General features: G+C 39.6%; 1 protein-coding gene across 1 annotated transcript; it reads right to left on the reverse strand.

Annotated features, from left to right (window-relative positions):
* Positions 1-27,999, reverse strand: myo15aa (myosin XVAa). The gene is made up of 65 exons (XM_053612813.1): positions 27,859-27,999; positions 27,330-27,412; positions 27,153-27,216; positions 26,812-26,921; positions 26,657-26,731; positions 26,080-26,170; positions 25,929-25,934; positions 25,037-25,140; positions 24,736-24,799; positions 24,522-24,635; positions 23,991-24,152; positions 23,748-23,861; positions 21,493-21,551; positions 21,273-21,396; positions 21,093-21,188; positions 20,878-21,009; positions 20,672-20,797; positions 20,509-20,586; positions 20,286-20,428; positions 20,145-20,190; positions 19,925-20,049; positions 18,574-18,691; positions 18,277-18,470; positions 18,104-18,188; positions 17,954-18,007; positions 17,796-17,877; positions 17,345-17,658; positions 17,014-17,249; positions 16,746-16,924; positions 16,082-16,154; positions 15,412-15,603; positions 15,156-15,259; positions 14,303-14,391; positions 13,411-13,543; positions 12,715-12,951; positions 12,521-12,582; positions 12,263-12,391; positions 10,753-10,831; positions 10,455-10,593; positions 10,219-10,309; positions 9,981-10,119; positions 7,532-7,647; positions 7,375-7,434; positions 7,180-7,255; positions 6,972-7,087; positions 6,736-6,854; positions 6,496-6,637; positions 6,301-6,412; positions 6,038-6,112; positions 5,614-5,819; positions 5,142-5,284; positions 4,983-5,055; positions 4,360-4,432; positions 3,995-4,068; positions 3,823-3,905; positions 3,600-3,730; positions 3,415-3,509; positions 3,249-3,326; positions 3,071-3,167; positions 2,799-2,959; positions 2,555-2,688; positions 1,494-1,627; positions 1,219-1,352; positions 980-1,120; positions 1-843 (listed from the first exon to the last, which is right to left on the reverse strand). The coding sequence occupies exons 1-65, from the start codon at positions 27,982-27,984 to the stop codon at positions 742-744; spliced, it is 7,446 nt and encodes a 2,481-aa protein (XP_053468788.1). The 5' UTR covers positions 27,985-27,999; the 3' UTR covers positions 1-741.

A 27,999-nucleotide genomic window follows, 5' to 3' on the forward strand; every position in this document is an offset into this window, starting at 1 on the left:
TGTAAAGTGCAAATAATTTAGAACACAATTCAGCAGTAGAAAAATGGCATACTTTAAAAAAATAATAAAAATTCGTATTCAATTGTGCTACGCTTTAGAGCTTGAAAATGTTACATCACAGTCCTTGTGGTCATATGAAATGAATTTCTTCAACATGTTTTGAGAGGTAGTCGTGATATTTAAAACCATGGAATCCTGTCCAGCCGTAGAGTAGACACTTAGAAATAGTTTTTGGTAAATGTGAACATTGTTATAATGAGGTTAAATTTGGTCAAATTCCAGTTTGATGTAATATGTTAACAAAAACATGTTGAAATGTTGATAACTTCAACAAAATAGACTTCATGTGAAAACTATAATTAATTTCCTGGTTACACAACTGCACTTTTTGACCATGTAGTACACAGTTATAGAAGGGAATTGTTTATAATCACACTATCCGTTGTCACCCAGATGAGGACGTGTTCCCTTTTGAGCCTCTCAAGGTCGCTTCCTCGTGTCATCTCAGGGAGTTTTTACTTGCCACTGTCACCTCTGGCTTGCTCATCGGGGATACATTTATTAATTTAAAATTGATATCCTGAATTGATATATTTCTGTAAAGCTGCTTTTGTGGCAATGTCCATTGTTAAAAGTGCTATACATATAAAATTGAATTGAACGTTATCTGAAAGAAAGGCTTGAATAACACTATCTCTTTGATGAGACAATGAATAGTTTGATGTGCTGTTTGAAGGCATATTAAAGAAGTGTGATCTCGCTGGGAGGCAGAGTTAGTCTCTTCTCTCGCACGGACAGCATGTTGTCCATGTGCATGGCGATGACACGGCACAGCTCCAGACTCTGCAAGTCACACATACAAGCATCTTTCAGTACTCAGAAAACTGGCTGAGAAAAGTATGCTTAAAAAGTACCATAGAATCCTTTCTCCAAATCATATATTTTATAATGTAGCAAATTCAATGTCCACATCTCATACCTGATCTACTTGTAGTTGTGTGATGCGCTGAGATGTTAGATCCCCCAGCATTATCTCTACGTAAGGGTAACTGGAGCCAGCTACAGGCCTCTGTGTCCGCGTAGACTGCACCTCTTTCAGGGGGAACTTCACCATCAGCTCCTGGAGAATAGTAGGGCATCCATTTATGAATTATTTCCTTTTTTTTAACAATAATAGGTCCATTTCCATAGAAATCAAAATCTTGTATTTTTACTTACGTGTGTGTCTTTGTTCAGAAAGTTCAAGCCATTTTGATTGACAGCTAGTATGCAGGGGCAGTCTATAGAGCTGTTACTGCTGCTTTGTATATAGAAGAATGAGGAGCCAAACATGGGCAAAACACTTACAAGCCCTACAGTCACAAAGTATAGAAAAGTTGTTATCAGTACATGGTTCACATAGTGAACACTCACATTCATGCTCTCTTATCTAGTTAATGTTCTCTATTGCAAATGCTGTAGTACTATACTGTACAACAAAGAAAACTCCTCACCCAGGAACTGGGCTCTGGCCTGATGGGGGCTCAGTGCCTGGACTTGCTGCATGTTTTGGGTTACCAAGTTCATCCACTGTTGGGAAGGCTGTAGTCCATACAGAGGGACAGGGATGCAGTCTTGGACCTCATGGCTTTAGCAGCATGAAGAGACAATAGGCATTATTGGAAAGAGGAGTATTTCAGTATAATTACAGAGAGAGAGAGAGAGAGAGAGAGAGACTATCAAGTTTGAAGTGTGATGGAGGATCACTATCTATCAAGTTTGAAGTGTGATGGTGGCTCATAAATGCAAAGCACAACTTCAAAACCAAAAACGCAACAGCAAACAGCTCATGTCAGCCTGAGAGCTCATGAAAAACGGAGATCTGGAGGATATTTACTGCAAGGGCGAAGAGTAAAGATGAGTCTACTCGTGCTTGTTATGTGTACTTATTTTTATCATGGATATGATGTGATTTTAGATATGCTGTCAACTGCATTAACAATGCTAAAAACTTGCCTAAAGGAAACTGAGGTTTAGAAGAAAGTATCACTCCTCGCTTTAATAACAACAGTAACTTCACATTAAAATGTGTTCACTGGGGTAACTAGATAATAGACTGCAATTCGTTTTTTTTTCTTTGTGATAGTTATTCATTGTGTACAATTACCAGCAAGCAGGTTATGTTCAATAAGGACCTATCTGCTGATGTGTTTCTGAACTTCTACAGGGTTCCCATACATAGGGGGAAATTAGCACTTTTTAGCAGAATGTTTTCCAAAATTTTTCATACTTAGTTTATATTATATATATATTGTTTTCAGATAGCCTTTGAGAACGCCTTTGAGAAAAGAAGAACGTACTGAAATCATCCTCATGGCTGTATTGGGAAGCTGTTGCAAAGCTGCGATGGAACATCAACTGACGAAGTGACAACCGACGTGGTCTGGCAAACCCTATGAATGGAGACTTTTGGGACACCCTGTGGTTGTTTTTGGTTTTGCTGTTGTGGTTTGTTTTGCACTCACAGGACACTGTAATGTGTTGTATAGATTAAAGTTAGTGAGTGTAGAATTACAGGCTTGGAAGAGAGATGGTGTCCTTGGCGCGATGTTGCAGGGCAGCTAATTTTGACACCTGTTGAAGCTGCTGTTCGCTAAGCCTGCCCTGTGACACAACGTTCAGAAGTGATTTTAAATAATCCGGGGTAACCTGTGGAACAAATAAAGATGTGAGACAGACAGACATTAATAAGCAATACATATAAAAATACTAATGTTGTTGTATTTTAGAAAAGCAGTGTGGTTTGACATATACAGTACCTGATTGTAATGCATGGTGACTCCAAGCTCGCTATCGAATTTTAGTGGCTGATTCCAGATCACTCTTCTAAACCACAGGTTGTAGTTGCTATCAATAAGCTCTGCTTCTGTGGTGACATCCAAGATGTACTCCCTTTTGCTCAGTGGCTGAACATTCTGACCTACAGATTCACAGGTTCCTGTTATCAATCAAATAGGCCACATTCTTTTCACCCACTTGGTCAGTAAAAATTCATTGTTCCAGTGGTGTCCATTGGTAAATACATTCTCACCTCTGTTTGTGACGAGAAATACAGCATATTCATCCATTCCCTCCATGCTGTGTAGACCCATCTCATAGCATAGCTCTTCAATGGCATCCAGAACAACCTACATATGACAGTCCTTATAGATCAAGCACCTTGTTGATATAATCTAACTTTTAAATAATGTGGAAAAAGGACAACTCACTGAGCAGGTCTTAATTTTTAGATGACGCTCAATTCCACCTGGGAGAAGAAATAGCTGCCGTTTGGAGCTCCTGCTGGCCTAGAGTGGTCAGGAAGATGAAAAGATCTAAGTAAGGATAGGAACACCACCACTGCTTATTAATTATTAAATGGATAAAATAACTTACCATCATCGCCTTTAGTTCCATGGTGTTAGGGTATTTATTGCGGCCACCATATTGGAACGTCTTCCTTAAGTTCTGTTCGCAAGCTTTGGCGATGCCTGGAAAAAAATCGAGGACCTTCTCAAATTGATGCAATTTTTTAAAGATCTGTGCATCCTCATCAAGATTCGGCTATAACAGTACTGTACCTTGGTATTGTACCCCTGGACCTGCACAGGCATCTTGAAGGTATTTCAATAGGTAGGGCTTCAGTACTTCTGAACATCGGTAGTATGCTGTAAGGATGTATAGGATCCTCCAGCCTCTCTGACAACTGTCTCTGAGCAACACAGTAAAAGAAGTCTAATGTCAATATTACCAGGCACATTGCATTCATGATATATTATAAAATAAGGAAACGTGAGATGGTACGTTTTGGAACTGGTGTTTTCGGTGATCTGCTTGAGGACCTGGCAGTACGCTTCATCTCTCAGTAAACCATATTCGCCAGTAAGCTGCAACAGAAATGTCATTTATTTTAAACGAGACACTGCATCTCTTTACTTAAAGGTTAACAAAAATTCTAATAGGATTACTTGAGTACCCTTAGTATGGTGCTGATGATTTCTTGCTCAGTTTGGCCTTTGATTGCGTAGTCCCCCATGAACTTCATTATAGCTAGAAAAAGCATAGTTAGAGATAGAAATGTATGTATCGGATCCGAATATCTATTTCCTGATGTATAAACATCAAACAATTATAGTATAATTAATCTTTTAATTACAATTCAGAACACAGCGTCAAACATTAAAATGCAATATTCAGATCCAACTATAATGAGCAACGTTCAGCACGAGTAAGAATCATTTTATTCCATGCAATTTAATTTGCAAGTAATTTGAATTTCATTAATAAGTGCATGCACTTTCATAACGACAAATGTTAAGACTATGAAAGTCTCTCACTTACCCAAGAAAATGTCTGCAGCAACTTTGTTCATGTTTTCATCAGTAAACTCAATCAAGGACTCTTGGATAGGAGACTGTTTAACACACCAAATACAACAATTGAAAGGGAGTGCAAATAATCCATCCATCTATTTTCCATATCGCTTATCCTACACAAGGTCGCAGGAGAGCCTGGAGCGTATCCCAGGGAACTCGGGGAACAAGGCAGGGTTCACCTTGGACGGGATGCCAACCCATCAGAGGGCACAATCACACACACCCATTCACACACTATGGAGAATTTGGAAATGCCAATCAGCCGACAATGCATGTCTCTGGACTAGGGGAGGAAACCCCCTAAAGCACTGGGAGAACATGCAAACTCCATGCACACACAGAGTGGGGGAAGGATCCAAACCAACAACCCTGGAGGTGTGAGGTAAACATGCTAAGCACTAAGCCACTGTGCCTGATCCCAAATACAAATAATAACACATGAAAATATTCTTGTTACATAAATAAATAGCTAAGGATGCAATAGCTAAGGATGCATTGCATATATATATATATATGTGTGTGTGTGTGTGTGTGTGTGTGTGTGTGTATGTATGTGTATGGTGTATAACACCAGCTGTATGATTATACCTTGGAAAATTTCACCATATCTGATAATTCCTTGCTTTCCTTCCCCTTCTTTGACCTTTGCCGTTGTGAATCACTGTAAAAGTAACACGACATGTGAGCCATGAGAGCCTACTATACCATTTCTAGCGTCATGTTCCAAAGTTAAAGGAAAACACTGACCTGGTCTTCCTATGGGCCTCTCGAAAATATTTCTTGGCAAACTCCACCAGGTTGTATTGGCTGTCCTGAAAAATCCTCTCATCTATATCTATGTGACTGTAGTCTGTATGGGCCTCGGTATAATCACTCACTGTTGAAGTCACCTAGAGGGGAGCAAGAATAATATGTTGTTGTTGTTTTTTTCATTATAGAGGCAGAGAGACTGTTCGATTCAACTTAACACAATGTTTCACAGAAGCAAGACTGCTTTTCAATTGTTCCATACAATATTGAGTACTTTTAGGGTTGAACATTTATAGTCCTGCTACAATATTTCAACACTTTAATACGTATTCGATCTATAAAATCTATATCTTCATGAAATGTTAAACAGTCAGAGGCTAGTCTGTATATAGAATTGGTCTAGAGTAAGCATAAAATGCTGCCAAATGTTACTAGATGAAAAAAGATTTCATGTCAGCATGAAACATACTTCAATGGAGCGGTCGAGCTCATGGGCCGCAGCAGTGGAACCTACAGCTACGGCTACGGCGGCAGAGGCTGCCACATGACCCTGTTTATTCTTGGGCTCGTCTTTCTTGTCCACAGGGAGGTTGATAAAGTCTGGAGCAGCCACTGGCTGGACGAACTCCACAGGGAATACCCCTGCACGACCATGGACCGCTCCAAACTTCCAGCCTAGAGGTAGCACAAACGAATTATATACGGTAAGAATGTGTATTACATAATCACCTACTGGGAAAATACACCAAGAGACACATTATGATTCCTAAGAAGGAACAAGAAAAAGTATTTCCGAGTTATCGACAGAGGAAGAGACACAAAGATGACAAAGAAACTAAAGCAGAAGCTAGAAGCTGAACAGTACTCCAAGCAGACAGTGTACACTGACCCACCAAAGTCAGATGTGTCTCTTTTGATCTCCTCAAGAAGCATGACCTTCTTTTTCACTATGCAACCATAGCAGTGGCCTACAGAACATCCACAGAGAATAGATGTCTTAAATCAACTAATATGTCTTAAATCGGCATTCATATCCACACAGCATCACTGCTAGCCAGTTTACCATGTGTCAACGTTCCATTTACGAAGCACTCCTAAGACCTTTGAAGCATTTAGATGCTGCGTAGACCTCACAAACCTAGCGAAGCTGCCTCACCTTCCTCCAGCCCCTCCATTTTCTGCAAGCGTATAATGTCTCCTTTGTGGAAACTCAGCATTGTTCTGTCATCTGTCATGTAATTATGCACAGCAACCACATAGTCGGAGTCCTACAGCAAAAGAGAATACGATTACTCCACAAAGCCAGCACTGCCTACGCTGAACCCAGTGCAAGTGTGAAGAAAAAGCTTACCTTCTTCAGCTCTGTGATGAAGTAGTCAATCATGGTCTTCACATGCGGAGCTTTGGCTGAGAAGAGAATCAGTTTCTCATTGGTGAGGTTGAACTCCAGCATGTTCTTAGAGGGAATGGTGACAAACATGATATCTGTGTAGCTGTATGGGGAAAGAAAACACAATCAAAATCACACACATCAGTGTAATCAAGATCTATTGTGATGGCTGGTAAATAATTTACCTCTTCTGGAACGTACCTGTAAGGTCTCAAAACTCTGAAGTAATCTGGAGCCAGTGCGCTGCTCCTCACCATCTTTAGCAGTTTAATTCCCCTGTGGGACACTGAAAGCACCTGGACACCAGTGCCCACACTGCCCTGTAACACACACACACACACACACACACACACACACACACACACGAACACAAAACCTAAGAAACCTAAGGCTTTAAATAGGAAATAATAGATGGAGAGGTGAAAGGAGTTCCTTACAGATGCTGGGAAAAGACGAGAGAAGTAGATCTCCCAGGTGTCCCTTGCTGCAATAACAACCTTTTTTTTCACATTCTCGTCTTGTGTTGTGGCACCCTCGTCAATGCTGTGCTCAGCTATTAAAGTATAAAAATACACCAGGGTGTAGAATTAATAATGTAAAGGCTAGGATGCTTATTTTAATCCGTATTTGTTTTCGGCAGCATACCAAAGAGGGATTTCATTTTCTGTCTTTCCTCCTTTGTGATCCGAATGCAAGCCTCGGAGAATGTGTCGTGGACAATCTGAAATAGAGTCGACTGTTAAAATGGAAAGTACTTCAGCAGGAAGAATGATGCAGACATCTAGGTGATGCACTAGATGATGGAAGAATAAAACTCATGCATGAAATAAAAACGCAGACCTGCTTGAACAGGAGATCTAATACCAGTGGGTGGTTAAAGCTGTCCTTGGGATAGAAAACCTAACAAGCAAAACAACATGACACTACGCCACTGAACAGAGTGTTTGGAATATTACTCTCTTACACACACACACACACACACACCTACACACCTTACCTCTTTTCTCAGGTAGATCTTCCAGGGTACGTTTGTGTAGGTGTAGTGCTCCTCGCTGCTCCTCCTATGGAGTTGGGTCTGAATGGTCTCCTCTTCAACTGGAAGCTCTCGAGATACTGGACCACCCACTCACAGTTAGTTGCAACAGGGTAATGAAATTCCATAAACATTGTTCTTGGTCACCAACCACATATTTATAATAAAAAATGGGCCTCATTTATAATGCTTGATATGAACAAATGTATTTGTAAATCGTTTGCAGAAACATTTACACAAGAAATGTTTTCGTGAAAATCCTGTAAGTTGGGAAAAATGTTCGCATCCTACAAGAGATCCTGAGTTTGTGTACATTTACGTATAAGAAGACTCACTAGTGTGAACCTTAATTTACAGGCTTCAAATTAGATCATTGACAGTGAGTTACTGCAATTTCATATACAGATTATGCTGCACCATTTAAACTGCCCATGTGGATTTAATGAAAATTGTGAAATCCAGTTGTTTCATATTCCATCCCTTTTCCGAACCGCTTATCCTACACGAGGTCGCCGGGTCGCCTGGAGCCTGTTCCAGGGAACTCAGGGCACACATCCTGGACGGGGGGTGGGGCAACCCATCACAGGACACAATCACACACACATTCACACACTATTGATCATTTGGAAATACCAATCAGCCTAAAACACCCGTCTTTGGACAGAGGGAGAAAACCGGAGTACCCGGAGGAAACCCCCGAAGCACAGGAAGAACATGCAAACTCCACGCACACAGGGCGGAGGCGGGAATCGAGCCCCCAACCCTGGAGGTGCGAGGCAAACATGGTAATCACTAAACCACCGTGCCCCTGTCATTTCATATTAATGGAATTAATTAAAGAAATACTAAATATGAAACAATCTTAATAATTAAAGAAAGCAAACCAACACTAATCCATAATTTATGACAAGTAGCACTTTTCATTCAATTAAGAGAATAGAAATGCTGCCATATAAAATAAGAACGAGCTGCAGTGGATCAGCTGGCATTAGGGTGCTGGAATATGTAGAGCATGCTGCAGCTTACGATTTAGCGCACACCGAGGGAAACAGATATTAAGAGACCGGTATGATTTTTTTTTTCAGGGGATAAAAGCTGGCTTATAAATTAATTTTCTTTGCCATGGCATCTTCATTTAATGTCAGGCAACACATCAAGCCAGCACTAATTCAACCAACAAAATGATCTTGTGAGATTCCAGAGCATGTCCAGGTTTTGTCAGTTCTTGGATTTCTTGCTACTGATACATCAAAGAGAGATAAGTGACCAGTCTGGTATGTCTCAATCAACACTGAGACATAGACGCTCACCGTCCACTTTATTAGGAACATCTATACACTTGCACATTCATGTAGTTATCTAATCAGCCAATCATGTGGCAGCAGCACAATGCAAAAACTCATGCAAATACAGATCAGGAGCTTCAGTTAATGTTCACACCAAACATCAGAGTGAAGAAAAAGTGCCATCTAAAAGTGCGGTCCACTTTGGGTGAGTCAGTTTGCCCATGATAGCCATGATGGCTGACAGGAGTGGAACCTGATGTGGTCTTCTGCTGTTGTAGCCCATTCACCTCAAGGTCTGATGTGTTGTGCATGCTGAGATGCTTTTCTGCTCACCACGGTTGTAAAGAGTGATTATTTGAGTTACTATAGACTTCCTGTCTGGCCATTCTCCACTGATCTAGCTCATCAACAAGGTATTTCAGCCTGCAGACTTTCCGCTCACAGGATGTTTTTTGTGTTTTGCACCATTATACCATATACCACCATTTATAAAACACCAGAAGCTTCTGACTGACACTGGCTGAGTTAATTAAACATAGCACTTCCCCTGTGTGAAGTGATAGGTGTGAATTAAATGAGGTGAAAAAGAAAATGGCTTGACATGAAATAAAGGGCAAAAACAAAGATATCTACGCTGTACTCAGTTGTACTCATGGACACCAAATTCACCTTTTCTGTTATTTGTCTCTAGATTTTGGCCTTTGCAGGTGCTGTTATGCTGCTAAATAATATATTTTTGTGTCCATGTGAATCAAGATATCTTTCACTTCTGCCTCTGAGAAATTCCTTTTTTCTCTCAATATTTTGTCCTCATTTTGTGCTTTCAGCTCCCTATTAGCTTGACCTTTTAATGGAGTTTAGTGAGCATCACTGAATGCAAAGCAGCAAAACATGCCTTGAACGTGCCTTGCACTAAGGGTGATTGGTATTCATCAATATACACATGTGAGTATGAAGAAAAGCAGTGTTAGTGAAATTTTTGTCATTCTGGCAGGAATTTTTTTATTTCAGAGTACCCTACGAACACATTCACACATCTTTATTAAAAGTATGATTATGATATAAAAGTATGGTACGATAAATGAGGTCCAATATCTGTCTTGTGAATTGTAATGAAGCGTACTGACCGGGTGCTGGGGCTGGGGACCTCTGACTGATAGCAGGCACTGGAGGTGGTCTTTTCATCTTTATGCTCTTTGATGGTTGTAGTCTGCCAAGCTCTGCGACATCTGAAGCAGAAGAGCCTGGACTATAGGCCTTTTTCTGCTGGATGTTGAAAACACCGAAGACATTTATTTCATTTGGTAAATTATTTATTAGTAATGGAGTAAGGTGTCAAATACTTGCTGCTATTAACTGATCTACCTGGGTAGGTGGTGAATTCATCTGGTCTTTAAGGATCATCATAGCTTCATCATGAGGGTCTGGCTTCTTAACAAACACTTTAGCATCTCTTCTGTAATTACAGATAAAAACAAGTTTCACAAGCAAGTTATGAAGCCCTGGATGGCTTTAGATAAGGATATCTCAGGTACTAAACATTTTATATGTTGTAATATCAGTTCATGTGTAGGTTAAACTGGCTGTAGGAATATACAGACCTTTGTACATCTACAGGTTTGACTATGCCAGGCTGGTACTGTTTAATGATGTCTTTGATGTTGTGACTTGGTTCTATATACTCTGAGTTTGAGATGGTGGATTTCACCACATTTTCTTGTGGGATTGTCCTGGGCTGGCCTTAGAAAATATATTTAAGCATTAATGACTTGCTTGGGTATGATATGTACAACCTACTCAATTAGGAAATGTGGAAAAAAGCAAGTTACATTGGAAGATAATAATGAACATGCAACTTGAATCTCAAAAATGACTGATACTTCAGAGATTCTGACTTACCGTAATGATGCCGGAAGGGTCTCTGTGCAAGGGCAGGTGTAACTTGAGTGTGTGGAGTAGGTCCAGTTTCAGATTTGTTCTGTTAAGAAAAAGCTAACCATTTACTGGAAACACTTAACAAGAGCACTATATAAAGAATAATGAAGTGAATAACTTGCTAAGACCAAATATCAACCAATATACAAAAATAATTAATAAGATATTAAGTCATTAGACATTTTAGATTTGGTTCATACATTGGAAGTGAAGTCAGGTTTTTATTGTCATTCCTCTATATAGCTTATATACATTGGAAGGAAATGTTGTTTCTCCAGGACCATGGTGCAACACAGAACAATATGCAAGATTACACAAAGTGCAATCAGCCATTAGAATTTAATTAGCCATTAGAATTTTTTTTTGTGTGGAGAAGTTAGTTGTATACAGTAGCAGGGGCGGACTTAGCACTAAGTAAAGTAGGCAACCGTCTTGGGCCCCCAGAAGTCAAGGGCCCCCTAAAAATTGCAAATCATCCATCCATCCATCTTCTACCACTTACTAATTTTCAGGGTCACGGGGAAACCTGGAGCCTATCCCAGGGAGCATCGGGCATGAGGCGGGGTACACACTGGACAGGGTGCCAGTCTATCGCAGGGCACAATCACATACACATTCATACACTACGGACACTTTAGACACGCCAATCAGCCTACCATGCATGTCTTTGGACTGGGGGAGGAAACCGGAGTACCCGGAGGAAACCCCCGCAGCACGGGGAGAACATGCAAACTCCGCACACACATGGCCCTGGCGGGACTCGAACCCCAGACCCTGGAGGTGTGAGGCGAACGTGCTAACCACGTGCAGTCACTGAATAGGGCCCCATTCCCATATTTTGCCTAGGGCCCCAAAATCACTAAATCTGCCCTTGTACGGTACCATGCAAAAGTCTTAAGCGGTGGTCACACTAGACTTTCAGTATGCAAAATTTCTCTGGAGACCGGTGCAAATATGTGCGCCGAAATAACATCACGCGCCAAGGCATCCCATTTTTCTTTTAGGCAATTGGAAAGAAATGCTGCACAGCTAAGATGCTTATTATGTAATATGTTGCTTTTATTACTGACATACAAACATTTGTCTGAAACGTTTAACTTTTGTTGCAAATCCAAAAAAAAAAAACATTTTACTGAACCAATAACGCAGAAGTCATAAAATAGAAATCAGAGACAAAATATATTCTTTAAAAATGCTTAAGTTTAAGGTGCCTAAGACTTTTGCATAATACTGTGTGTTAAGAATTTCAAAAATAATGGTCATACAAATCTTTCTGTACACCCCATAAAAACCACAGAACTATAGATTACATGAAAAAAAAATAGAACTAATAAATTTTAATAAATAAAATATATGATTCATACAATGACGATGTTAAAATAATTTTAATGGTGTGTTAAATTATATATTTATAATTATTTATATAATTTATAATAAAAAGCTTAACACATTTAGGGTGTCTAGAGATACTCACTGGGCTTGATTGGCCAGAGCGGGGCATTGATGCATGTTCATTGTGATAAGATGGACCAGTGTATGGCCTACCCACTGAATTATACATCTGCTGTTGTAGGGCCATTGCTTGCATTGTCATTTGCTGAGCCTATTAAACAGCACAACAGCCCAGCAATTAGATCTATAACAGTTCAAATTTCATATCGAACCTGCACAACATTCAGACTGTGACTCAGTGGTGGATTGATGGCTTCAGGTTAGAGCTCCAAATACTCACAAGTATGATCGCTTGCTGGTTGATGATGGCTTGCTGCTGCTGTGCAAGGACATTGGGATCTACTGTGTTTGGATTATTAAAGAGTACAGTACATAAGAATCCCTTATAAAATCACTTTCCATTTTCTAACAGTATTCACACAGAAACAAGATGTGACAACAAGCAGTAGAAAGAGTGATCTGATGCATTCATACCTGCCCCATCAGTCATCAGTGGCACATTAGGTAATGCTGAGAAAGGCGGTAAAGGAGGCAACGCTGGCATAGAAGGTATAGATGACATAGCTGGCATTGATGGTACTGATGGCATTGATGGAGAAACAGAGGGAACGGAGGCTGTAGATGTTGGGGTAAGAGTTGAAGGCACAGAGTGCATAGCTGGCATAGGTATAGGTGGCATCATAGTCCCCATAACAGGTAGAACGGGAACCGCTGGAAAAAGGTACTACATTGTTTCAGACCAGGGTGACAAAGAATGTATTCTCCAATGTATTCACTAAAAATAAACGTTACCACTTTATTGTGAACTACTATATTAAATTACTAAATTAAATTATTTAATGGAGTTCAGGTGGAGGTGAAACAAAAAATCTTGATATTGTTAACAAAACAACTTGGAAGTACATTTCATACAGGTGACTACACTGGGCAGTAGGAGAAAACTGCTTAGTAACAAAAATCAGCATGGTCTTCCTTAACCTTATGGTTCCTCGCAAAACCCATGCCAAAAATATTCGAAAAACATGCCAAAAAAATTCAGGCAAACTGGAAGTCTAAATTCAACCCTGCAGACTGATGATTGCGTTTAGGAACCATTTGACACAAGGGCTTCCATGCATAATTAATGAGTGGTGAAGTAAGAGCAGGAAGGGAGGCAGTTGAATGACTCACCACCGGGCTGCAGTCCTGGGGGATAAGGCCTGTTGGCCCGTGTCTTTTCTTCCTCTTCTCCATCCTCACCTCCAATCCCTCCAGCTCCCTTCATCCGACTGGACATGCTGGCTGGCTTCTCCAGATCCTGATTCTCAGAGATAAGGCAGAGAGGAACAGGCTCTAACTCAGCCAGGGCCCCTTCTGTGTTCACTCACACGAGAAATCAATCTCCCCCCTGGGAGTACCTTATACTCTCTAAGAGCAGCTTAGCCCATTAACTATAACCACAGATATCTGGCTCTCATTTACCACGCTGAAGCATTTAACCTGGGAGAAATCGATAATTTTATGCGTGGTATGCTACTTTTAAAATTATGCCAACAATGTTAATGATGTTTTTAATTTACCCTTTGGCTTATGCAAAAGGTATTTTGTTTAATCTTTATGACAATTAAATAATATCAGTTCATTTATTTAGGTCTAACCTGATAGCAAGTGAGTTTCTGGAAGCCATCCATTACATTAAGGGAGTTTGAAAACGCCTTTAAAGGTATAATGGTTTAATGGCTGTTGGCTAAGAAATCATATGGAGCTTAATGCTGTAAGAAGTACGGTAATCCAGTAACTTAATCGCCTCTGGTGCTGGGGACCTGGTGCCAATTGGTCATTTGATGCTCAATCAATTACACTGAACTAGGTTCAAATGATCCACAGAAACCAGTAGATTTAACAACTGACCTGATGTATTCATACTATTTATAAATGTATACAGTATACTATCAATATGTTTCATAGCAGTGTGTTAAATAAAGTCAGTAGTTTACACTCTTTGACTGAATTATCAAGACAAATATCATGTTGATACAACAGTGGAGAATCAAGTTAGAGGGAAGAAGCTAAAGGGACTTACCCCACTACCATCAGACAGCACTGGGTCAAATAAGCTGTCCAGATATCGGTCCATACCTCTCTGAGGTGGAGCCTCACTAAAATCGGATTCTGTTAATAGCATGGAAATGATTTTTTTTTAATCATGTATGGATATAAAAAAAAAAAATATATGATATGAACATAGTTCCCCTCGTACAATATGTGGCCAAATGTTTGCAGACACCTGAACATCCATATGTGGTTCTTCCCCAAAATGTTGCCACAAATTTGGAAGCACACATTTCGTCTAGAATGTCTTTGTATGCTGTTTCCCTTCGAACTAAGAGGTCCAGACCTGTTCCAGCATGACAATGCCCGTGTGCACAACGCGAGCTCCATGAAGACATGGTTTAAGAAGGCTGGAGTGGAAGACCTCAAATGTCCTGTACAGAGCCCTGACATCAACCCCAATGAACACCTTTGGGCTGAACTGGAACACTGACTGAACTCCAGGAACTCCTGACTAAACATCAGTGCTTGACCTCACTAGTACTCTTGTGGCTGAATGAGCACAAATCCCCACAGCCACACTCCAAAATCTAGTGGAAAGCCTTCCCAGAAGAGTGGAGGTTATTATAACAACAAAGGTGGGACTAAATCTGAGATGGGATGTTCAACAGCCACACCTGAGTGTGATGATTATTTGTCCACAAACTTTTGGCCTCATAGTGTCTACTGTATATTCAGCCTTTTGACCCTTGGCAACTTAACAAACCCCAATTCTAACTTCAGCTCTAAACCACTAATTTGTCAACAAAACATGAAGCATTTAAATTTGACTATCCAATTATAGAGAGAAAACAATAGGCAAAAAAACTACTGAAGCATCAGACCATGACTGTAGTATCCATCAGAATCTAGTAGACTGCTGCTGGCCACTGGTGGGTTAAGGAGTGGACTTTCATCATCTGAATCAAAACCACTTCTAAACAGAGCACTGGAGTAAGTTAAAACAAAGCATCAGTGTGTGTACAACAGATATACTTTGTTCATAATACTGTATAAGCCACTCATATCTGCTTTTAAACAGAACACTTGTGCCCAAATGTACTAATTCAACTGTTATACAGTAAATTAAATATTACTAACAGGCTGGCATTGGGTCTGGTTCTGGTGGGACTCTCAGCAGAGATTATGAAATAGGACTTCTGCTTTGGGAAATCTCGCATTAGCTCCAGATCTGCAATCAGGTCCATTACATAATCATGCCCTGCAAGCTCAGCCCATTGCCCATGCTCCTTCATGATGACAGAACAACCCTTCCAGGACTCTGTAACACCCCTACAAAACCGAATACAACAACATTTTCAGTCCACTGTGTGAGATCTGTGCTATTTCTGTTTTTTAAGCAATTACTGAATTATGTTTGTTGTGCTACAATGCTTTAAGCAAATGCAGCTCAGTAAAGTTAGAGATCACGATGTACATTATTACATGAAAGCTAAGAAAAGAGTGATGAAGCCATGACTGGTTGAGGACAGTAGAGGAATTGTGTTCTCTATGTCAACAACCCTGGTCCTGAAGTACCCTGTGTGCTGCACCTTTTAGTGGTTTTTCTGCTCCTAACACTCTCAGTTTAACCAATCAGCGAATTAACAGCCCTTGTTGAGTTTAAGGTGTCTTAAAGCAGGGAAACTAAAATGTGCAGGATAAGGGGTACTCAAGGACCAGGGTTGTGAACCTGAGCTCTGTGCGATCCTGCTAATTCAAAGCCTGACAGGAGTGTTTTACCAACATGTTTTCCCTGGCATGTATGTACCTGTACTGAAGGATGTCCCCAGCCAGATCCTCTCCACTGGTCCATGAGTTTACAGGACACAGAAAGGAGGTTCCTGTGGAAAGATCATTATGTTCACAACCACAGTGAGAGAGGTGGTGTGAAGAGGTAAGGCAACACCTCTGGTATGTTTTTTTCCATTCAGTTTAGCACTACAGATCAGGTGTCTCTTCATTTTGCTGAGCACTACATAATTGCCTAAAATGTTTACTGTGATGGAAAAACTCTGCTAGGCCAATTGAGACAGAAGAGAGTGACAGGAGAAACATGGGCAAAGCTGTTTGGGTGCTGTATGTGTGCTTGTCTTATGCACGTTTTTGTTATAGAAATGCGCTTATAGTATATCCCAGCCATGCCAATACAGTAAGAAATAGAAGATGGTAATCTTAAAGGAGACTGATACCCTAGTTTCTCCATTTCTTTAGAAGCCATTTCAGGCCTCCTCTTATTCCATACTTAGGTTTCACGTGAAAACCACAGCAGTGATACCTGTTCTCAATTAGAAAGGAAAGATAAGAAGAAGAGATAAGTCTCTGTATTGCAAATAGTGCCTGGCTGAAGCTAGTGAAATTTTACAAGCAATAGTTCCCTTTCAAGAATCTGCTGAAAAATCCACGGGATAGTAATGAAGATATGTTACTCTCACCATCAAAACAGTGCACCTGTAGGACCATATTGGCTTTCTTTCTGTTGGCAGTCCATTCCAGCAGGGACAATGGGTAAGTCCTTGCTGTCTCTGGTCCATAAAGGGACTTCTGCATGGCCTGGATCAGCTTATGTTGGCAAACTGCCTTATAGCTATTATAGGCATTGTCTGACACAAACCTGTAGCATGTAGAAGACCACAATGTAGACCAACGTAATATAACAGGATGTGCACATAGATACATACACTTAAGCAGTTCAAATCTCACTTTAGAAGGTATTTCTCTATTTTGTCGGAAGGTGCAAATGCACTGAGGCAGCCGAGAAGCAGCAGCCAGCCTCTTTCGGCATTATCTGGGTTGCTGTTCCTCCACACTTGATTGGCAATTTGACACAGAATTTCATCTCGTAAGCCAGGATTGGAAAGCCCTTTCTGAATGATGTAGTTTCCGAGTAAATTCTCCTGGGCACCATTCAAATGTGGGTCACCCATAAATCTCAAAATCTGTAATGGCATTGAGTATTTTCAATCATTTTATCAGATAAAATTCAAACATGATATATATATAACAGTACAGGGTAAATGTGTGACATTTCTACCATGATGAAGATATCTAGAGCTTCCTGTGTGAGATCATCATCTAAATGAGTCAAGGGCATTTTCAAAGGTGCAGTCAACATTCCAAACATTGGTTCCTGTAAAGCAAAATCGAAACCGTCACAAAATTTATTTTTGGGAGATTTTAATGACAAATTAGGAATGAATCTGAAAGCACAACTTACTCTGAAATGAAGCTGGATGAATTTAGAAATGGGGTAGTTGTTGATGTCGAGGGGTAGTGTGAGCTGGGATTCCACCTGAACTGTTGGTGCCTGTACAAGAGCTAAGCAATCAGAATGAAGCTCTCTACCTCCTGTCAAACACAAAAGACAGACAGACATTCATCTGTAAAAAGCACCAGGGTGACATTGCCTTTGATTACATTCTATGAAGCTATAATTGTTCATTGCTTTTTGCTTCAGGGTAAAAGCACTAGCATTGCAATTGTACCTGCAACTGCTTGTAATAACCCCCCAAGTTCTGCTGGAATGGCCAAGTGTGTGACGTTGACGACTTCCCGTTTTGCCAACTCCTGCAAGTTCAAGATAAATGTTTTAAAATTAAGATAAAGTTCAGACAGACCAAACAGGCTAAGTTGTAATTCTGACCATTTCTATTCGGATTCGCTCCTCTTCTGCCCTCCTCTTGGCTTCTAATATCATCTGCAAAGACATGTATAATGGCTACAGTTTAGTGCCAGAATGTAACACACAGTGTGAACATCTCGACATTCATAGTGAAAGCCATACCATCTGTACCTTAATGTATCTCTTTTGATTTACATACATGTGGACCACTGAGCGGAATCTGGCCAGATTCATTCGCATTTTCACATAGTGTTTCCTGTAAAGAGCCACATACGAATGTATATGTGTCAGAATGAAACCAGAGACAAGACTATGGATTCCTAGTCAAGGAAATGTTATGGGGCAGCAGTGAGAATCTGTACCGTATGAGGTAACCTCGGCAGTGCGCCTGCAATCGAATGATTTTCATGCGAAAGGCTACATAGCGTTTCCGTACAAAGAACATTCGAGTGTAGCGTTGCAGGGTCAAAGCAGCAACATGCCTCACTCTGTCTCTCTTACTTTCCAGCATGTAATAGATGTCTTCTTTTAAGAACAGCTAACGCAAATATACATAAAGAGACGTGAATAATGGCAAACAAGTCTACTCAAGCCCTGTGAATTGTGTTAGGGATAATATAATCTGGACCAGAGAATCCCACCTTGGTGATGCCCACTTCAAAAGCTCCTGGTCTTAAAGGACAAAGCTTCCTTAGCATGATAACACAGTTTTCCCCAGTGGCAGGAGGAGCCTGCTTTAGGCCCAGCAAGGATTTGTATCTAAAAGAGATGAGAAGCAAACACACATTTAAAAAATAAATAAATAAAAAGAACGACTAAAGAGCCTAAAGGTGTCCTTTTTGGTTAGTGAGGTTAAGTTTCATGTTAAGTTTAAGTGTAGGCATAGCATTAATAATTGTGCAGTGGTGGCTCGTCCATTGGGGCAGGTTTAACAAATGGTAATCTTCATAAAGTCTTCATTCATAACCTCAAACATTTTAAATTCCATTGAAACACTAATGACTTCTTATGAGTGACCAGTGATATTTTTTTTAACTGCTATTTGACTGATATAAGGTTATGTTCCTTTGATTTTTTTCAGTTTTCAAGATGTTGTGCAATTTTGCTTAGCTTGCATGGTGTTATTATTGCATTATTATTATTATTATTATTATTATAATTATTAGTGGTCAAAAATGAGAACTACAACAAGCACTAATAGAGGTCCACTGAGACAAGAATCATGCTCCCCCATGCTCAGGGGAGGAGCAGTAGACAAAGCAGTTAATGACAGGGATGTCAAATTTGCCTGCTTTAAAAATACTCCACTGCCACCCAGATCTTGTTTTATAGCAATTCAGTAGAATTAAATTGTACACATTTCTGTAAAATGGCAAAGTGTAAGTACACACGGTGTATCTATGATGGACAGAACCATTTTTATTGCAAGATATATTGCAAAGATTGGAAGAAGCGAACAGGGATTATTGAGTGATGTCCATGCATCAGAAATATGTGTGAAGTACATGAGAAACTTTTTCCCCCACACAAAGGTTGACAAAAACGAAGAAAAACGAATCCCTTTTACAGTCATTTTTGGGGGTAATTTCAGGTTCGTTGTGTGATTTTTAAGATGTAGTTTGGAATGGGAATTTTGCTGAAACAACCCTGGGTAATGATATTACATCAAAGGCTGTTGAACAAAGATATGCCTAAATCATTCAAAATGACCTGCCTATTATGGGTTACTATAGGTTACTCTATTAATCTAATATAATTTCATTCACTAGATAGTAGCCTATAACATACAGTAAGTCAAGTTTTATAAAATCTTGACTTAATTTTGTTTGAGGCTATGTCATTATTGATTTTGTCCTACCACAGGTCATTAGGACCTCCTAATGACACTAAGAGAGAGAGAGAGAGAGAGAGAGAGAGAGAGAGAGAGAGAGAGGGAGAACTGAAAGTATGTTCAGTGTGAGACTGTTTAACTACAGTCACCCAGGACTTTACCTAAAAAGGAAGACATCAAAGAGTATTCTGATTGGATAGCCCTGTCCCCTAATGCGGATGGTATCCAATATCCCAGAGTAACGAAGTTGAGTGCTGACCAGGTCCATGTCAAACACTCCAGGCTCCTGCAGGTATCACAGCCTCTTAGCACAACACCTAAATTGACTTTCAATCTACTGCTGAACACTTGATCTTCTTATACTATGTCTTTGTACCGTACCTTGTTATGGTTTGGCTTTATGCAGCGCACAAAGAATGGGTTGCATCTGGCACCAAATGAAAGAAATCACAGGTTTAGATAAAGAAACAGGCAGGTTTTTTTTTTCTCTTGGGAATGAAGTACATTCCAAACATGGTCTACCTCTCCATCTTTTCCACAAGCTCCATAAGAGATAGCTGGAACTTGGCAGCAACTGTGGATGGCTGATATTTGCGTGTAACCGTGCTGGTCTTCTTCTGTTGATTGACAGTTTCTGAATAGCTTGTGAACAGATGTGCAACCATCTGGAACAAGAGAAACATAACCTTAAACCCCAGGTTAACAAATCCACAGAAGGTGCTCAGTAATGCCTGTACTCTATTACCTTATTTTTGCTTTGCATGAAAAGATTGAGCACCTCCTGGCGAACCTGATCATAATTTTTGTCCAAAAATTTATGGACCTGTTAAAGAAGATACAGGTAACTCAGTCCATACTTTCAAATATTTCTCTGATAAAAATAAATGTGGATAAACTATTAACTGTACCTGATAGGTGACTTTTCCAGCAAAGTGTTTAATGGCAAATTCAGGGAGAGGCATTTTTGGCTTGAAATACAGAGGATTGTGGCCATGATGATAATGACATTTCTGAAGGAAGGTGTGGTCTGTAGCCTAAAGATAAAACGATGCAATGACAGTCTGAAGAACTTAAGCACAGAAACGTGGAGGGAGATAAATCACTACCATCACACCTGTGGAAAACCACTCTGGTCATCCAAGATCCGAAGTACCCCATGGGGTTTCGCTGAAATGAGGTCAATGCAGGCCTGATTGTCATTATAATACACTTCTTCCCAGGGAATTTCCTCTCTGCTGTATTCCTCCTTCAGATATTGAAAGTCATTTATTCAGATGTATTTTGAAATCTGTATAGCTCAGAGGATTAGAATGAACTGAAAAGGCTTACTTGCTCTTCCCTGAAAATGACCCTGTTGAAAAAGAACTGTAGGTACTCATTTGCATAGTTTATGCAAAGCTGTTCAAAGCTGTTGAAGATGAGGTCCTGTAAAGCACAAAGGGTTTGATTCACCAGTTGTTTTTTAACCACCTTTAAAAATAGAAAAACATGCTAACTTCATTACAATACCTCAAAGCCGTAGATATCAAGGATGGAGATGGACAGTGTCTCGTTCATTGGGTAAACCAAAGTATTGATTCTGTCTGTTAACCAGTTGAAAAGGAGGGAGTACAGGATCTTGGCAACTGCATCTCTGGTTTATTTTTCAGACAGAAATTGCATTTTAATTAGTGTAAACTTGTTTTCTGATCCAGACATTTTTGGGAAATACTGTATTTTCATGGCTTACCTGGCATCAACTGCACTCTCCACTGATAGAGGGGTATAGATCTTCTCCCTCATTGTCTCCTATAGTAAAAGACATTTCGGTGTTAAGGACTAATAATGGTACTCTGCGGAAATGTAAATTGTGCATGTACATGTGACTCAGGGACATCGTACTGCTAATTTTCTTTTTTTTCTGAGCTATGAAAAATTAATTGGGTCAGGTTGTTCTTTACCACTCTAACAGTTATTAGTTCAGAGAAGGGGCCATAAAGAGCAAACTAAATATTCTGTAAACACTTTATCAATAACAATTGTCTGGAAAAGTAATCCATGGTGATGGGAGGTTACATGTGGAGCATGAGAGTGCAACATTTTGAAATTACTTTTCATATCTAGTAGACAGGCCATATTCTAATTATAATCCGATGAGCCTAAAACTATGCAATGATAAATTGTCATCTCCATCCATCCATCCATCTTCTATACCGCTTATCCTTTTGAGGGTCACAGGGAAACCTGGAGCCTATCCCAGGGAGCATAGGGCACAAGGCGGGGTACACCCTGGACAGGGTGGCAATCCATCGCAGGGCACAATCACATACACATTCACACACCCATTCATACACTACGGACACTTTTTGGACATGTCAATCAGCCTACCATCCATGTCTTTGGACTGGGGGAGGAAACCGGAGTACCCGGAGGAAACCATGGGGGAGAACATGCAAACTCTGCACACACAGGGCCCCGGTGGGAATCACCGGGAGGTGTGGAAGTGTGCACACCCTGGAACACCCTGGAGGTGTGAGGCGAACATGCTAACCACTAAGCCACTGTGCGCCCCTAAATTGTGGTCTATCCATCCAATTTGGAAATGCCATTCAGCCCACAACGCATGTCTTTGGACTGGGGGAGGAAACCCCAAAAGCACAGGGAGAACATGCAAACTCCATGCGCACACAGGATGGAGGTGAATCCCCAACCCAGGACGTGAAAGGCAAACGTGCTAACCACGAAGTCACTTTGACCCCAAATTGTGGTCTAAATTAATCTTTTCATTTAGTCATAGTCCAGACACTGTGACCATAGACAAAACTTAGCTCTGCGCAAGACAGACTAGTACTACCTAAAAACAATACACCAATCATGTCATTATATGATGGGAATACTCCCTGGATCAGATGCCGGTCTATTGCAGTGCACCATGCACACACACACATTCACACGCTCATTCACACCTGGGGCTTTTTAGCATAGCCATTTCATCTTTTTTGGGAAGTGGGAGGAAAACAGACTATCTGGAGAAAACTAAAGTGGACACAGGGCAAACATGCAAAACTCCATGCAGACAGTAACCCGAGCTCAGGATCAAACTGGGGACCCTGGAGCTGTAAGCCAGCAACACTACCCTCTGCGTCATTGTCCCACCCCGGTCTCACCTCCTACTACTGTAGAAGTACTTTGCTGACACAACTGACAGAACTGTTGTCTGAAAACATCCTATTTAGAAACGTTGTGTACTTCGCTTCACTTTTACCATATCTACTTTATACACTCAATGGTCACTTTAATAGGAACACCTGTACACCTGCTCATTTATGCAGGGACATGGTCTTCTGCTGTTGTAGCCCATCCACATCAAGGTTCAATGTATTGTGCATTCTGAGATGCTTTTCTGCTCACCACAATTGTAAAGAGTGCTTATTTGAATTACTATAGACTTCCTTTCAGCTCAAATCAATCTGATCATTCTCCTCCGATCTCTCTCATCAACAAGGTGTTTCAGTCTGCAGACCCTCCGCACACAGGATGGGTTTTAAAAATGTTTTTCACACAATTCTATGTAAACTGCAGTTTCTGAAATACTCAAACCAGCCCATCTGGTACCTATATCCATGCCACGATCAAAGTCACAGAGATCACACTTTTTCCTCATTCTGGTGTTTGATGTCAAAATTACCCGAAGCTCTTGACTTGTATCTGCATGATTTTATGCAGTGCGCTGCACATGATTGGCTGATTAGATAACTGCATGAACGTGCAGGTGTGCAAGTGTTCCTAATAAAGTGGACAGTGAGTGTATAATAACCCAGTGCTACCTAGGACTGCAAAATGGAAGAGGTCAGTGTAAAATCTGGAAGGATTTTAAGTGTAAGTTGGTAAAAGCATATAATAACGTGTACAAAATATGACAATGAACTACTACTTTTTGATTACCAAATCAATACATACAAAACTATTGCCTGCAAGAATTCTCTACACACATTTATGTCCTACCGTCACTTTGTAAGTCATTGATTTCTGCAGGGCCTCAGGAGAAATCTGTAAGAGTTCTGCCACCACTCTAATCTCCTGAGCACTCACCACTGACACCATTTCCCGAGAGTCTGTCTGTGTGTTGAAGGACATACAACACTCCTATTAAGTCACAGTATTTGTATAATTGTAATGGAAAAGTGTAACATTTGTGATGGCAGGTGAACATCTGAGATATGAGGGGGAAATATACTGTCTCACTACCTCATATCTCTCAAAGAAGACATTTCCCAGATGGAGAATAGATGACAGGATCCTGAAGATGCCATTTTGATCTTCAGGGTTGAAATGAAGGATTTCCATGGCACTGAGAAGCCTGCGGAAGTCCTCCCCATCACTCTTACCAGTGATCTCACAGTTCCCACCCTGACCAATAAAAAAAGATATCACTGTCTGTGTGATCAAGGTAAATATTAGGTCAGGTTTATAACTACTGATAATTACCTAGATGATATTAACTAAGTAATTAATTAATTAGCTAAAACAAAAATATACTATTTAAATACGAATATTAAAATAGTCAATCAAATCACATGAAACACAATAAAAGACAGAAATAAATATGTAATAGCGATGATCCAAAGCAAACTACTGTGCACTGAAGGCAAGTAGGCTATTTATACGTTTATATATGTAAATGCACATATTTAAATAAAAGCCAGCAAAACGTTTTTGTTCTTATGAATTGAACATTCAGATTCAGACCACACATTGTTTATGATCATCTAAACTCACCTGATTGAGGTAATAGTAGGTCTCTGCCTCTTGGAGGTACAATGACTGTTTTTGCTGTGAAGGAAGGCCTGCAAGCATCTCGTAAAAAATGTGGTAGTTTCTTTCATCTTTGGCCTAGAAGGAAAAATACACACACAGCACAGAAACATAAACATGTCAGCTAAAGTATGTAAGCACAACTGCAAATTTAGAATAACGGAATTGGAAAGATCACCTGAAACACAATCCTTGACTTTTCAAGTAGATACTGTGAGGTTATGGCACCACTAATCACACCCCTGATTTTTAAAAACAGTAAGTGAATTATAGTTTTAGTGTTAAATATTGTGTTAAAAATAAACCGGAAAATAGTTTTACATCTTTACATTGATTAAAAAGAGAAAATACTGTATAAAAGTATTGCCATTAGAGACAATCCACAAATAAAGAGAGAATGCCTAACATAAATAATATCAGCTTTCGCATCAGTTCAAACATGCAGAAATGTAAGGATGCTTTTTAAAAATCACACTCACTCCTCCAAAAATATCTCTATGTATTTCCCAAATCGACTTGAGTTATCATTCCTGACGGTTTTGGCATTTCCAAATGACTCTAGGAGTGGAGCAGCTTCGAGAATCTGTAGATTTAAACACAGGAAGTTGTGTCAACCATAAAAAGACAACAGTTTAACTAAATGTTAATGTCAAACATCTCTTCATCAGTAACCTTCTGTAAATACACCACATGGTCAAAAGCATATGGATACCAGATCTTGGAACACCCATACAGTATGTGCTTGTTGAACATCCCATTCCAGATTAATGGGTTTAGGGTATATGGTTCCATTCCTGAATTAATTATTTTCTACTAATAGCACATCCTAAAGTGTTTCATTTCTCTTATTTCTCAACAATGACTTTTTTTATGAATTAAAAAAAACACATTGTACTTTTTATTCAGTTATTGTTACGTTTAATGTTGTAGATCTCTACCCCAAAGTTATTTAAAAACGTAGCTTGTCATTTTACAAGAAAAATGCAAAGTCCTCCATCCTAATACTTTCCGGGGTCAGAAAATTTTACCTCTGACTGTTACAAAGCACTGACACTGACACTGACTCCAAAAATGCTAAATCAAATTCTCCTCACAGAAAGCTCCACATCAACGATTACACGCATTTTTAAATCCATTTATGTGGAGCATGTGATGTACAAGTCCCTCTGGGGGTTGTGTTACTATAGAAATAATAACACATTAGAACAAGCTCATTAATATAAATATTGCAGCCAGCACTTCTGTCATAGCTGCTGTTATAGAATAGTAATCAACTGTGGTATAAATTTAAAATAACAAATGTTCCATGAAACACACACATAACATGAAGGATATTTTTCAGGGTGCACACATACAAACAAGGCACAATACCTCAATCTGTCCCAGAACATGTGAAAGGAAAACAAACAAACAAAACAGATTTGTTAGATTTATTACAAGATATAAATCTAAAAAATAAAAAAAATATAAAAAAATAAAAAATTAATGCTTTTGCAAAGTAGTTTATTAGGTTTAGCTATACCTGCTGTGTAATGTTGCGCTTGTGTTGTATAGCAGCCAAATAGCGCAGGACCAACTTTGTGGCCTCAGTCTTGCCAGAGCCACTCTCACCACTGAAAGATGATAATCACATTCCTAAATCCCTAATTATCCGTTTAACACCATAGGTAGGTAAACTGGCACAGACACTTGGCGTGTAATGAAGTGATTTCCACCTCCTTTACTTTGCATTTAAGTAATGAGCTTGGTGTCTGGTTGGACAGACGTGAAATCAAATGCTAAAATGCGTGTGTCATGCCAGCTTCCCTGAGACAACACTGGATACATTTCAGAGACATGATCCGTAGGTTCAGTCCTAGCCCAGACACTAGCAGTCTTTCCTTACAAGTATCTCCTTCTGAGAGAGGTTTAAAATGTTCCAGATGATCAGTTGTGTCAAACACAATTGACTCTGATTCCTTTATAAACTGCTTAAAATACTGGTTTAAATACTTTTTTTTAACTCCTTTAAATAGTAAAGTCAAAATGCATTATTTTGTTTAAATAGCTACTATAATAGATGATTCTATAATATCACCTTTACAGTAATTCAACATTACCTGATAATGATGCATTGGTTCTGTTTGGCATCCATCATTTTTGCATAAGCCGCATTTGCTATAGCAAATAAATGCCTGAAAAAAAAATATTTGAGACGTTAATTTAGCCACCTCTAGTCTTCGTGCTAGATAGAAAAAAGAAAGAGAACACTTACGGAGGATTTTCACCAAGGGCATGTCCTTTGTGTTGAAGCACCAGGTCTGTCCCATAAATATTGTACATCTTGTAGGGATTTACAGCTACTAGAATACTTCCAATGTATGTCTTGAGAGGAAACAAAATTTTGTCTAACTCACATATCACTCATGCAAGATACATGCACAACTGACAAGCTATATATATATATATATATATATATATATATATATATATATATATATATATATATATATATATCACAAATGAAAGTATATTCAATAACCATAAACTAAAATATATTTGTTAAATGGAAGCTATGGTTGAAAATTCCTTGGAAAGGGTGGAAATTCTACTTACGTAAATCAGTTCTCGGTCAAACCTTTTTTTAAGGTTGAGTAAAACAGCAGCTTCATGAAGTTCCCTGGCAAAAGGAGTTTTATTTTCAATACATTATACAGTTCCCTGTATAAGAACCACTTGTTATAGATTTTAATCAACAAATTGTTTAACATAAAAAGTTTAAGAAGTTTGTACTCAAGTTGTGTCATGTCCTCAATCCCGTCCTCTTCAGCTCGCTCTCGGTACAACATTGTGGGCAGACTTCGGATAGAGTACATCTATATGCCAAAGTAAATACACATACTGAGATCAATCCGAGAAATCAGAACTGCAGCTAAATGTAATAAAAGGTGTAGTAACTATGATGCATTGCTTGTTTCGTGTCCTGGGCAAATGCAAAACTGCAGAGAAACACCAAACTATCCAGTGCTGTGGCCCTTCAGGATATGAAAAAGAATATTACTCCATGAATTGTATGACATTATATCACATTCTATGGATGTGCCTGACCTAACAGTGTCCTGTAAAAACTTATAGCATAGACTTGGCACAGACCGAATCTACTACTGTGTACTGTGTATCTACTGTAATCACACAAGCCCCAAAATAGGAAAAGATTATGAAGCTACAAGACACTCATAGAGTGTCTAAAAAGTCTTAAAAATGATTAATTACCAGCTAGACAAAATTTACTGATATATGTCCAAATTTTCAGCTTTTGTACCTTATCATACCAGTGCCCTTGAGGTTCACCTTCCCTGTCTGGTGACCACTCAGGCTCAGAAACACCAGCATCTTGCCCAGGATACACGGGGATGACAAAATCCACCAGTTCTTCATCCCTGTACATGGACCATTTTATGAG

The sequence above is a fragment of the Ictalurus furcatus genome, chromosome 24 (genome assembly GCF_023375685.1).
Source record: "Ictalurus furcatus strain D&B chromosome 24, Billie_1.0, whole genome shotgun sequence".
Lineage (NCBI taxonomy): Eukaryota > Metazoa > Chordata > Actinopteri > Siluriformes > Ictaluridae > Ictalurus > Ictalurus furcatus.

What these genes read in the sequence shown, in the direction of transcription:
- myo15aa (XM_053612813.1), bottom strand. Translation starts at nt 27,984, where the DNA reads ATGTACAGGGATGAAGAACTGGTGGATTTTGTCATCCCCGTGTATCCT. An exon ending in CCCAGGACTGCAGCCCGGTG is followed by an intron (nt 12,952 to 13,410) that starts GTGAGTCATTCA and finishes ACCTTTTTCCAG; the next exon opens with CGGTTCCCGTTCTACCTGTT. An exon ending in TCACCATGCATTACAATCAG is followed by an intron (nt 2,689 to 2,798) that starts GTACTGTATATG and finishes TTTGTTCCACAG; the next exon opens with GTTACCCCGGATTATTTAAA.